We start from the raw sequence: 12,903 nt of genomic DNA on the forward strand, positions 1-12,903 counted from the left end.
GTGGCAGATATAACATTTGCAAAGAGAGTTAGATTTGGGTGGGTTATTTTGTTTCTGTGCAGGGCAAATAATGGCTGCTTTATTTTTACACTGCAATTTAGATTGCAGATTGAACTCACCACACCCAAATCTCTCTCTCTCTGCACATGTTATATCTGCCTCCCCTGCAGTGCAGTGAGTGCACATGGTTTTGCCCAATTGCTATCAAAAATCCTGCTGCGATCAACTTGGAATTACCCCCATGGTTTTGCCCAACTGCTAACAAAATTCCTGCTGCGATCAACTTGGAATTACCCCCATGGTTCCATGCGTTAAGAAGCTAAAGCAGCTCCATTAAAAAATGTTCTAGGTGCATGTATGAACGCCTAGCTTATGCTTCTAGGACTCTGGCCTGGCCAACCTATGGCTCTCCAGCTGTTGTGAAACTACAAGTCCCAGCATGCTCTGTCAGTTTTTCTATTAGGGAATGCAAAAACGGTGGCAGAGCATGCTGGGATGTGTAGTTTCACAACAGCTGGAGAGCCACAGGTTGGCCAGGCCTGTATCTATGGTAGATGCTAGAATCAAGTGGGCTAAGGGACCTTTTCCGTAAGGGGGAGGAGTTACGACGCAAGGGGGAGGAGCTAGGCCAGCGGGATAGTTCCTCTACTATCCACGCCACCAACTATTACCTTTAGTAATTAGGTGGTGAGCGAAGCGGAGCGGAGCGAGCCACCGTGCCCGAAGCGTGGCGAGCGAAGCGAGCCCGCGAGGGTACTTTTCGGGTACCCTGTTCGCCCGTAGCTCCTCCCCCTGGTGACGTAGCTCCTCCACTCAAAACGTCACAAGGTCCCTTCAGCCCCTCCGATATAGAACCAACCCTGTATCTATCTAGGTCATTAACACCATGAAAACTACTGTAAATTATTTTCTCCAACCAATGAGCCCATAGGAAAAGCCAAAGGGGTATAAGAGACTGCAACAGATGTTCTTTTACAGATGCAAATGAACAGTATGAGGATTTGCACATATAGACATGTTTATTCACTTTTGCAAGGGCAGCAGTTCTTTACTTCTTTTATCATATGAATCTTCGGATCTTTTAAATGAAGGATGAATGATAAATTGCATAACTCATACAGAAGAAACCAGTTTAGAATCCATAAAGTAGCCTTAAGAATGCATACTGTATGAGGATCTACAGGTTTCCTTACTGGGTCCGGAGTTTGCTCCCTGCAGAGGTCTCCCCCCCCCTGTAGATGTCCCTGTGCCGTCTCTCCTGTGTATGTGTCCCCCCCTTGTAGATGTCGCTGGGTCCCCCCGTGGAAGTGAGACTAGTGACTGTGCTGCTTCTATTCCAAAATAGATTGTGACATGGACCCAGGGGGTTATGGGAAAGGTCCTCTGCACGAAGAGAAACTAGACGCTACCCAGGAACATGTGAGCACTGAGCATCCTCCCCACGTCCAGAGCCCGCACAGCAGCTGTCACTCCGTGTAGAGCCGGCCTCCGCCCCCCGTCCGCACTTTCCGCACACCTCCCGCCTTCTCGCCCGCTTGCAATAAAAAATAATCCAGTAGAAAATGAGGCGGAATTTCCGTGTGTCCGCCGCTCGCTCCCCGCAGCCCCGCTCCCCGCCGCCTCCCCGCACTACATATACGTGCCTGTGTGGAAAGTGCCGCGGTGGGCGGGATGACCAAGATGGCGGCGTGTGTGCCGGAGCCTCCGCTCCGGATGAGCGTGCTGTCTGTGAGTATGTCCCCGGGGGAGGCCGCACCCAGCCCGGGCACAGGGACAGGTCAGGGGGTGGCCGAGGGGGCTCTCCACACACACGGGGCAGGGGCATGGTGTGGGGGTGGCTGCTGCCCGGTACCCCCTGATGTGCCCTGAGCCCTGACACACATGGGGTAGAGTGACTGGTGCCCGGACACCTGGGGCAGAGTGGCTGGTGCCCTGACACCTGGGGCAGAGTGGCTGGTGCCCCGACACCTGGGGCAGAGTGGCTGGTGCCCGGACGCATGGGGCAGAGTGGCTGGTGCCCGGACACCTGGGGCAGAGTGGCTGGTGCCCGGACGCATGGGGCAGAGTGGCTGGTGCCCGGACGCCTGGGGCAGAGTGGCTGGTGCCCGGACGCCTGGGGCAGAGTGGCTGGTGCCCGGACGCCTGGGGCAGAGTGGCTGGTGCCCGGACACCTGGGGCAGAGTGGCTGGTGCCCGGACACCTGGGGCAGAGTGGCTGGTGCCCGGACACCTGGGGCAGAGTGGCTGGTGTCCTGACACCTGGGGCAGAGTGGCTGGTGCCCGGACGCATGGGGCAGAGTGGCTGGTGCCCTGACACCTGGGGCAGAGTGGCTGGTGCCCGGACACCTGGGGCAGGGCACACCTGGGGCAGAGTGGCTGGTGCCCGGACGCATGGGGCAGAGTGGCTGGTGCCCGGACGCATGGGGCAGAGTGGCTGGTGCCCGGACACCTGGGGCAGAGTGGCTGGTGCCCGGACGCATGGGGCAGAGTGGCTGGTGCCCGGACGCATGGGGCAGAGTGGCTGGTGCCCGGACGCATGGGGCAGAGTGACTGGTGCCCGGATGCATGGGGCAGAGTGATTGGTGCCCAGACATTGGTCCCTGTGCCTCCTCCCTGCACCCACCTGTCAGCACAGGCTCCTCTCCTACTATCTAGTGTTATTTTCCATATATTGTGTATGTGGGATTCCCGGCTCCTCACCCTTCTAGTCCATCATCCATTTATGCAGAACAGTTTGGTCTATATATACTAAGCCTTGGAGAGAGATAAAGTACCTTCCAGTCGGCACCTAACTGCTGTGTTACAGGCTGTGTTTGGAAAATGACAGGAGCAGCTTGTTTGGTACTTTGGGGCAGAAGTATTATAGCGGCATGCATCGTGCCGCTGTAGCGCTTCTTGTTTCTCTTCTTTACAGAGGTGAAGCGGTAAGCAATGCCGACGAGATATATGAACATCTTGGATGCCGGAGTGGGGGAGTGCAAACTCTCCCCTCCGGCGATCCCTGCCAGGGCTCACATTGCATCAGCTTAGTGCAGACGCGCTGTGTCTCACCTCCCGGTTGGCTCAACTAGGCATGCGTGAGACCTAAGCAGACTGCTACCTGCCATCTTTTGGGTCGCAGGGGCTGCATGGGACGTCACGCAGCTGCCGCGGCCAGCCCCGCAGCCACACCCCCTCCCGCCCTGCAAATGCCTCTGCCTGTCAATCAGGCAAAGGCGTTCGCATCTCAGTGTGCGCACGCACAGTGCGGCGGCGTTCAGCATGTGAATGCTTTCATAGCAGCGTTCCATGCTAAATCTGCCCCTTCGTACACAGGGGGTCATTCCGACCTGATCACTCGCAGCGATCAGGTCGGAACTGTGCGGCACCAGCTCATGGCAGTCGTCGGTGCCCAGCGATTGCCTCTGAGACAGGGGGGGCGGCCCGCGGCGGCTGTGTGACGTCTCACACAGCCGCTGCGGCCAGCGGGTGCGACGAGTAACTCCCGGCCAGCCGAAGGAGCTGCGCTGGCCGGGAGTTACTTCTCAAATACAAAGGCATCGCCGCTGTGCGATGCTTTTGTATTTGTGTGGGGGGTCGGTGATGACATGTGGGGCGTCCCCCCGCATGTCTGAGTTAACGATCGAAGCTGTGCTAAATTTAGCACAGCTACGATCAACTCGGAATGACCACCATAGACCCCGGTGTCTGACAGCAGAGTATGGTGCACAGGAGTCTATTTACTAAGCCTTAGCTGGAGATTAAGTCCACAGAGATAGTACCAGCCAATCAGCTCCTGTCATTTTTTAAACCCAGTCTACGACATGGCAGCTAGGAGTGGATTGGCTGGTACTTTATCTCCGTCCAAGGCTTAGTAAATAGACCCTACGGTTAGCTGCTTGGGGACCAGGGACAGGACACTTGGGGACGTTTTTGCAGTGCAGTAGGGGGACGGAATTTCTTCTTGCCTAGATCTCTAGTTTTTATATACAGAGAATTCTTCTATCTGTCTCTTTTCCTATCTGACCTATTAACATTCAAATGAAATAATTGGTTAATTAAAGAATTGTTCCAGAAGAGATTGACGTGGTTGATAGTCGATGGATCAAATCACTATCATTATGTATCATATTACACACACACACACACACACACACTATAAAAAAAAAAAAGCGCGATGTGAACCAAATGAAATGTGTCATTATATGAGTACCAAACAAAAAGAAGTGCTTGTCTGAACCGTAATAATTCTTGCAGCATCAGACGAAAATATTTCCAGATACCCAGCGGGTGACCTCAAAGAAATGGGATTGAAGTAATGTTTGTATTAAGGGGGTGATAAAGCACTGACGGTAGATGTGCTACAATCAGTTACTCAGACATGCGGGGGCACGCCCAGCACAGGGCACAGGATTAGTCCGCTCAGCATGTCAGGCCCTACCCACCTCCGCAAGGGTGCGAAAGCATCGCATGGCGGGAATGCTCTTGCACCCGCCGAGTAGCTCCCTGCCTGTGCAGTCTAGCTGCACTGACAAGCTGCTACCTGCCACTTCCTGGGCGGGTGCATGTGACGTCAGGCAGCTGCCGAGGCGTGCCCCCGCAACAGTCCAGACACGCATGCGTTGTCCGGACCGCACACCACCAACGGTGTTCTAACGCCGTTGGCACGTCCCCTCCCGCCCCGCCTCTGCCTGTCAGTCAGGCAGAAGTGATCGCAGCCCTGAGATGCTTTTAGCATCTCACTGGGTCTCCCCAAAGGGCTTCAGACTGCAATCGTTGGCGCTGCAGCGATCCAGTCTGAATTAGGCCCTAAGACAGGAAACATACAACGTACTGTGTTACTTTGCATCAAATTGCATCGAATATTAGACACAATAGTGCAGTTGTTATACATGCATGGATCTATGTGCATTTTTATCTAATGGTTGGGTACACCAAGCGCTGGTGCTCTTTGGAGGGGGTTCGATTGTTTTTCCCCGTGGCTGCCACTATGTAGCGCGTGAAGGAGCAATTCTATTGTTGCTCTGTTCAGGCGCGTTTAGCCACAGGGAGATGCATTTCAGCTCGATGCTCCATTGCCCCCCCTCTCCCTCCCTGTACTGATGTAGCTGAAATGTGCGGCACTTATCTTGTAGCTCCCAAACTTTTGTTGGATTTCACCATTATATGTAGCTAAACCCAACACATGGGCGAAAGCAATTTTGAATTTCGCCCCCAGATCTCCCGTCACTTTGGATGGGAGTTTGGGTGCGATAAAACAATTGAATCGCGGTGCAAAATGCAAAAGATTCTCATATTGTGCATTGTACCACTGTGATTATTGTAAAAATAAATGTTTCTCTTACTGGTGAGCTCTTTTTCAAGAATGTTCTTAATGTGTGACAATGGTATCCTGACGTGTGGAGCAGCAATTCTAGGTCAGGCAATTGGATTGGTGAATTGGGTACTTGAATGCCTGTTGTACAGTGATGTAGAAAACTCTCTTTGGCGTTGTCTGGAGATGTTGAAGCTGTACTTGTTCTTTTCTGATGGTGTAACAGAGCAGTGTGCCCGCTTTAAGTCTGTAAATGCTCCCAAACAGTCTGAATTTTTTATTGTTTTTGCATACAAAATCAAATCAATCTGTTTAGACTTCTTCTCTTCCCATCAGGCTTCTCTCATTCCATCCTTTCCATCCAACCTGCCCACCCTTGTCCCCCACCACCTGCATTGCTAAAGAGTAAGTCCACATCCTTAACCACCTTCTTCTTCTTCAAAAAAAGTTCAACACCAAATCTTTTTATGACTAAGGCACTGTCACTGCCCCTTCAACTCCAAGTTTCCCAAAGGGCTTGTCTAAGCCACCTCTCCTTCCACTCCCTCCTTAATCTGCTTCCCCAACGGTCCAGGATTTAAGTTTAGCCATGCTTGGCCACAGGTGATTTAATTAGCACCTCAGCCAGTTTGATGTAATCATCTTTGCTGAGCCATGGATATACCTAAAACCTGGACCACTGGGGTGCCTTGAGGAACATGTTTGAGAACCTCTAGTCTAGCTTTTGTTCCACCTGCTCTACAAAGCTGTTCTTCCCAAAGTCGCCAATGATGGTTTCACGGCTAAGTCTAAGGGACATTTCTTCTTACCCATCTTCCAGTACTGCTTTGTTGCCATGAACATTGTGGACCACCCTGACATCCTACAATCCCTCAAATCCATTGGTCTCCTACCTAACCGACTACTCCTTCGTCTACCCCTGTCTCAACTCCCCTTCTACTTGCTGATGTTCCCCAAGGGTCCGTTCGCAGCCCTTTTCCTTTCTCCCTTTAAACTACATCCCTTGGTGATCTTGTCATCTCTCCTTCATTTTCCACAATCTCCTAGCTTCAGGCTCAACTCGCGTTGGATTGCTCCTTATTCTTTCCCTTTCTGTTCTCTTATATTGCTCTTCAATTTATTGTAAGATTCTGCTCTACCATGTACCTTGTAGCTGTTGGTTCTGCTATGCGTAATTGGTTATTATGTAACGTGCTGTATTAAAATTGAATGTACTGTTTTGCTGCTTGCTCTTTGTACAGAGCTGTAGTCCTTTTGTGGCTCCCTAAAAAGAAAAGATAATTATAGTAATAGATGATATGCGTCATATACACTAGTGTTCACTCTAGGAGTGAAAAGGGGCAGGGCGCCGGACTCCGGGGGCACAAGTGCGCGCGCGCGTCCGAAATGGGGGCGCGGCGCCGCAAATTAGGGGGCATGGCCACGCCTACGTCATTTTAGGGGGCGGTGCGGCCCACAGACGCTACTATAGAGAGCGTCTGTGGCCGGCGACGTCACTGTTGGGGGCGTGCCCAGCACCTCCGTCGGTTCTGGGCTTCCCCCAGCCCTCTCCCAATGCGTGAATGGATGCCACGCGCATGCGCACGGCATCTATACACGCCGGGAGGGCAGGGAGCGGGCGGCTGTTCTAGCAGGGCGCCGCAAAAGGGGCAGGGCGGGTTTTGCCTGCTAAAAAACGGGCAGGGCGCGGCGCCCTGCTAAAACAGCCTAGAGTGAACACTACACACACAGTAGTCACTTTTATTGGTATACACAATACTGGGTGTACCTAAAAAAGTACTCCCTTTGCTTCTAGAATAGACTGGAAACATCCATTCATGTTTGCACCAAATTACCAACCCCAACTTCTGCATGTCGCTGCCCAAATACAGATTGAGCAATGTTTTTCCATTCTTCAACTACCCAGTTTGTTGTGCCAGTGCCCCTCAGCCGGTTCACTGTCCAACTGTTCTACTGCATTGCATTTCTTGTCCGCTTGTCCCATTCTCCTCTATCCACCAACATAGATTACATTCCTTCCCCATTCTGGTGTTTTGGTCTGAACAACAGCTGAGCCTCTTGACCACGTCTGTATGCTTGTATGCATTGTGTTGCTACCACGAGTTGCTGATCTAGATATTTGTACTAGTAATAGAAAAAGGATCAATTTGACTTGGCAAAACCATGTAGCCCTGCAGGAAGGGCAGATTTAGCCTATCCAAAGAAAATTAGAGTTTGGAAGGGGCGTGTCCTAGCTTAAGTCTATGGGCATAATTCAGACCTGACCGCTGGGAAGTGACTTTTGCTGTCCTGCAGTCAGACAGTTGCCGCCTACAGGGGGAGGGGTTTTTGTGTGTACTGGTGTGTGATCGCATGTGCTGGAGAACTGTACAGCCCAGTACTTACCCACTGCGATGATCAGGGCCTGGAGCTGACGTCATGAATCCTCCCACAGAACGCTGTGTCCCTCCTGCGTTTTTTCTGGTCATTCCCGTGGAAACGGTCAGTTGCCACCCACAAACACCCTCTTCCTGTCAATCTTCTTGCGTTCACCAGTGCGATCGGATTTCTCGCATCATCCCGTCGCTGACCAAACGCTCCCCGTTGCTGCGGTGCATGCGCAGTTCAGTCTTGATCGCCCGCTGTGCGAAAACGCACAGCAGCAATCGGGTCTGAATTACCCCCTATATGTTAGTGTAACAGAACTGCCCAGTATCTATTCAGTACATGCAAAAGCAGACCGTATTTTCCCTGCCTGCAAAAAAACAAACCAAAAAGAAATGCATTTCCATCCCTTTAAAATTTGAGGAATAATGACTTCACAGAAAGGGTAGTGGATAAATTGAATAGCCTCTCATCAGGGGTAGTAGAGGCCAATACAGTAGAGCAATATTAAACATGCTTGGGCTAGGCATAAGGTAATCCTTCAAAGAAAGAAAGAAAACCGAGGATCAAATTGGGTTTGAGGTTAGAATAAAATTAAAAAAGGGTTAGGTTTTGTATTTATTACTATTCTGTTACAGTGACCTACTAGTGTGCATCGAAGGTCTCTGCTACCTTGCCAATGTCGTTGATGATGGATCCGGTCGGGATCTCGGCAGTCTAAATACTGACACTGGGATCCCATCACTACTAGGAGTGCTGACAGTGGCACCCCTAATAGGGTCACAAGGAAATCCCGAATAGGGTCACAAGGCAGTCGCTGCGATCCCGACCGCTCTGGTGCAGGTGGGATAAGGCTATGGCCCGAGGAGGTTAGGTTTAGGCTGCGGCCCAGGGGGGTTAGGGTTAGGCTGCAGGGGAGGGAAAGTTAGGTTCAGGCGCCACCAGGAAGGGTTAGGGTCAGACTGCAGGGGTGGGAGGGTTAAGCTGCGGGGAGGGTTCAGTGTAAGTGGACCATTGGGGGAAGGTAAGTAGGATGCCGTGGTTGGGATTCTCACCGCCACCATCCTAACCGCATATTCTACCCAACCCCATTAATGACATAGTACTGCTGTCTGTATTAACCTTCCAGCACACAGCAACAGCTGTAAAACAGAATTCAAGATGTATAATTTCTTGGCAAACTTATTTTCTCTAACGTCCTAGTGGATGCTGGGGACTCCGTCAGGACCATGGGGATTAGCGGCTCCGCAGGAGACAGGGCACAAAAATAAAGCTTTAGGATCAGGTGGTGTGCACTGGCTTCTCCCCCTATGACCCTCCTCCAAGCCTCAGTTAGGTTTTTGTGCCCGTCCGAGCAGGGTGCAATCTAGGTGGCTCTCCTAAAGAGCTGCTTAGAAAAAGTTTTTAGGTTTTTTATTTTCAGTGAGTCCTGCTGGCAACAGGCTCACTGCATCGAGGGACTTAGGGGAGAGAAGTCAACTCACCTGCGTGCAGGATGGATTGGCTTCTTAGGCTACTGGACACCATTAGCTCCAGAGGGATCAAACACAGGCCCAGCCATGGAGTCCGGTCCCGGAGCCGCGCCGCCGACCCCCCTTGCAGATGCCGAAGATGGAAGAGGTCCAGAAGCAGGCGGCAGAAGACTTTTCAGTCTTCCTGAGGTAGCGCACAGCACTGCAGCTGTGCGCCATTGTTGTCAGCACACTTCACACAGCGGTCACGGAGGGTGCAGGGCGCTGGGGGGGCGCCCTGGGCAGCAATGTATAATACCTTTTTATGGCTAAAAAATACATCACATATAGCCCTTGAGGCTATATGGATGTATTTAACCCCTGCCAGATCTCACAAACTCCGGAGAAGAGCCCGCCGAAATAGGGGGCGGGGCTTATTCTCCTCAGCACACAGCGCCATTTTCCTGCTCAGCTCCGCTGTGAGGAAGGCTCCCAGGACTCTCCCCTGCACTGCACTACAGAAACAGGGTAAAACAGAGAGGGGGGGCACTTTTTTTGGCGATATTACTATATTTAAGCTGCTATAAGGATACAACACTTATATAGGGTTGTTCCCATATATATTATAGCGCTTGGGTGTGTGCTGGCAAACTCTCCCTCTGTCTCCCCAAAGGGCTAGTGGGGTGCTGTCTTCAATAGAGCATTCCCTGTGTGTCTGCTGTGTGTCGGTACGTGTGTGTCGACATGTATGAGGACGATGTTGGTGTGGAGGCAGAGCAATTGCCGGTAATGGTGATGTCACCCCCCAGGGAGTCGACACCGGAATGGATGGCTTTGTTTATGGAATTACGTGATAATGTCAGCACATTACAAAAATCAGTTGACGACATGAGACGGCCGGAAAACCAGTTAGTACCTGCCCAGGCGTCTCAGACACCGTCAGGGGCTGTAAAACGCCCTTTACCTCAGTCGGTCGACACAGACACGGACACTGAATCTAGTGTCGACGGTGAAGAAACAAACGTATTTTCCAGTAGGGCCACACGTTATATGATCACGGCAATGAAGGAGGCTTTGCATATCTCTGATACTACAAGTACCACAAAAAGGGGTATTATGTGGGGGGTGAAAAAACTACCTGTAGTTTTTCCTGAATCAGAGGAATTGAATGATGTATGTGATGAAGCGTGGGTTAACCCAGATAGAAAAGTGCTAATTTCAAAAAAGTTATTGGCATTATACCCTTTCCCGCCAGAGGTTAGGGCGCGCTGGGAAACACCCCCTAAGGTGGATAAGGCGCTCACACGCTTATCAAAACAAGTGGCGTTACCGTCTCCTGATACGGCCGCCCTCAAGGATCCAGCTGATAGGAGGCTGGAAACTACCCTAAAAAGTATATACACACATACTGGTGTTATACTGCGACCAGCCATCGCCTCAGCCTGGATGTGCAGTGCTGGGGTGGTCTGGTCGGATTCCCTGACTGAAAATATTGATACCCTGGATAGGGACAGTATTTTACAGACTTTAGAGCAATTAAAGGATGCTTTTCTTTATATGCGAGATGCTCAGAGGGATATTTGCACTCTGGCATCGAGAGTAAGTGCGATGTCCATATCTGCCAGAAGAAGTTTATGGACACGACAGTGGTCAGGTGATGCGGATTCCAAACGGCATATGGAAGTATTGCCGTATAAAGGGGAGGAATTATTTGGCGTCGGTCTATCGGATTTGGTGGCCACGGCAACTGCCGGGAAATCCACCTTTTTACCTCAGACCCCCTCCCAACAGAAAAAGACACCGTCTTTTCAGCCGCAGTCCTTTCGGTCCTATAAGAAGCGGGCAAAAGGACAGTCATATCTGCCCCGAGGCAGAGGAAAGGGTAAGAGAGGGCAGCAAGCAGCTCCTTCCCAGGAACAGAAGCCCTCCGCGGGTTCTGCAAAGCCCTCAGCATGACGCTGGGGCTTTACAAGCGGACTCAGGAACGGTGGGGGGTCGACTCAAGAATTTCAGCGCGCAGTGGGCTTGCTCACAGGTGGACCCCTGGATCCTGCAGGTAGTATCTCAGGGTTACAGGTTGGAATTCGAGAAGTCTCCCCCTCGCCGGTTCCTAAAGTCTGCTTTGCCAACGTCTCCCTCAGACAGGGCGACGGTATTGGAAGCCATTCACAAGCTGTTTTCTCAGCAGGTGATAGTCAAGGTACCCCTCCTACAACAGGAAAAGGGGTATTACTCCACGCTATTTGTGGTACCGAAGCCGGACGGCTCGGTAAGACCTATTCTAAATCTGAAATCTTTGAACCTGTACATACAAAAATTCAAGTTCAAGATGGAATCACTCAGAGCAGTGATAGCGAATCTGGAAGAAGGGGACTTTATGGTGTCCCTGGACATAAAAGATGCTTACCTGCATGTCCCAATTTGCCCTTCACATCAAGGGTACCTCAGGTTCGTGGTGCAAAACTGTCATTATCAGTTTCAGACGCTGCCGTTTGGATTGTCCACGGCACCTCGGGTCTTTACCAAGATAATGGCCGAAATGATGATTCTTCTGCGAAGAAGAGGCGTATTAATTATCCCTTACTTGGACGATCTCCTGATAAGGGCAAGGTCCAGAGAACAGCTGGAGGACGGAGTAGCACTAACCCAAGTAGTGCTGCAACAACACGGGTGGATTCTGAATTTTCCAAAATCTCAGTTGACCCCGACAACACGTCTGCTGTTCCTGGGAATGATTCTGGACACGGTTCAGAAAAAGGTGTTTCTTCCGGAGGAGAAAGCCAAGGAGTTATCCGAACTTGTCAGGAACCTCCTAAAACCAGGAAAAGTGTCAGTGCATCAATGCACAAGAGTCCTGGGAAAGATGGTGGCTTCTTACGAAGCAATCCCATTCGGCAGATTCCACGCACAAACTTTTCAGTGGGATCTGCTGGACAAATGGTCCGGATCGCATCTGCAGATGCATCAGCAGATAACCTTATCGCCACGGACAAGGGTGTCTCTTCTGTGGTGGTTGCAGAGTGCTCATCTGTTAGAAGGCCGCAGATTCGGCATACAGGACTGGGTCCTGGTGACCACGGATGCCAGTCTGAGAGGCTGGGGAGCGGTCACACAGGGAAGAAACTTCCAGGGAGTATGGTCAAGCCTGGAGATGTCTCTTCACATAAATATACTGGAGCTAAGAGCGATTTACAATGCTCTAAGCCTGGCAAAACCCCTGCTTCAGGGTCAGCCGGTGTTGATCCAGTCGGACAACATCACGGCAGTCGCCCACGTAAACAGACAGGGCGGCACAAGAAGCAGGAGAGCAATGGCAGAAGCTGCAAGGATTCTTCGCTGGGCGGAAGATCATGTGATAGCACTGTCAGCAGTGTTCATTCCGGGAGTGGACAACTGGGAAGCAGACTTCCTCAGCAGACACGATCTACACCCGGGAGAGTGGGGACTTCATCCAGAAGTCTTCCACATGATTGTGAACCGTTGGGAAAAACCAAAGGTGGATATGATGGCGTCTCGCCTCAACAAAAAACTGGACAGGTATTGCGCCAGGTCAAGAGACCCTCAGGCAATAGCTGTGGACGCTCTGGTAACACCGTGGGTGTTCCAGTCAGTGTATGTGTTTCCTCCTCTGCCTCTCATACCCAAAGTACTGAGAATTATACGGCAAAGGGGAGTAAGAACGATGCTCGTGGCTCCGGATTGGCCAAGAAGAACTTGGTACCCGGAACTTCAGGAGATGCTCACGGAAAATCCGTGGCCTCTACCTCTAAGACGGGACCTGATTCAGCAGGGACCG

At 51.4% G+C, this 12,903-nt stretch overlaps 1 protein-coding gene across 6 annotated transcripts in view; it reads left to right on the top strand.

Annotated features, from left to right (window-relative positions):
* Window positions 1-1,603: 1,603 nt before the first annotated feature.
* Window positions 1,604-12,903, top strand: part of ARMC8 (armadillo repeat containing 8) — a 182,327-nt gene continuing 171,027 nt past the window's right edge. For 2 of the 6 annotated variants that reach the window (XM_063933053.1, XM_063933054.1), the window contains exon 1: window positions 1,607-1,728. In XM_063933053.1, coding sequence (XP_063789123.1) covers window positions 1,672-1,728 — 57 coding nt within the window. In that variant the 5' untranslated portion in view covers window positions 1,607-1,671. Of the gene's footprint in view, window positions 1,729-12,903 lie in introns of all 6 variants that reach the window. The other 4 variants (XM_063933049.1, XM_063933050.1, XM_063933051.1 and 1 more) reach the window with 4 other exon arrangements.

This window comes from Pseudophryne corroboree, chromosome 7, assembly GCF_028390025.1.
Source record: "Pseudophryne corroboree isolate aPseCor3 chromosome 7, aPseCor3.hap2, whole genome shotgun sequence".
Lineage (NCBI taxonomy): Eukaryota > Metazoa > Chordata > Amphibia > Anura > Myobatrachidae > Pseudophryne > Pseudophryne corroboree.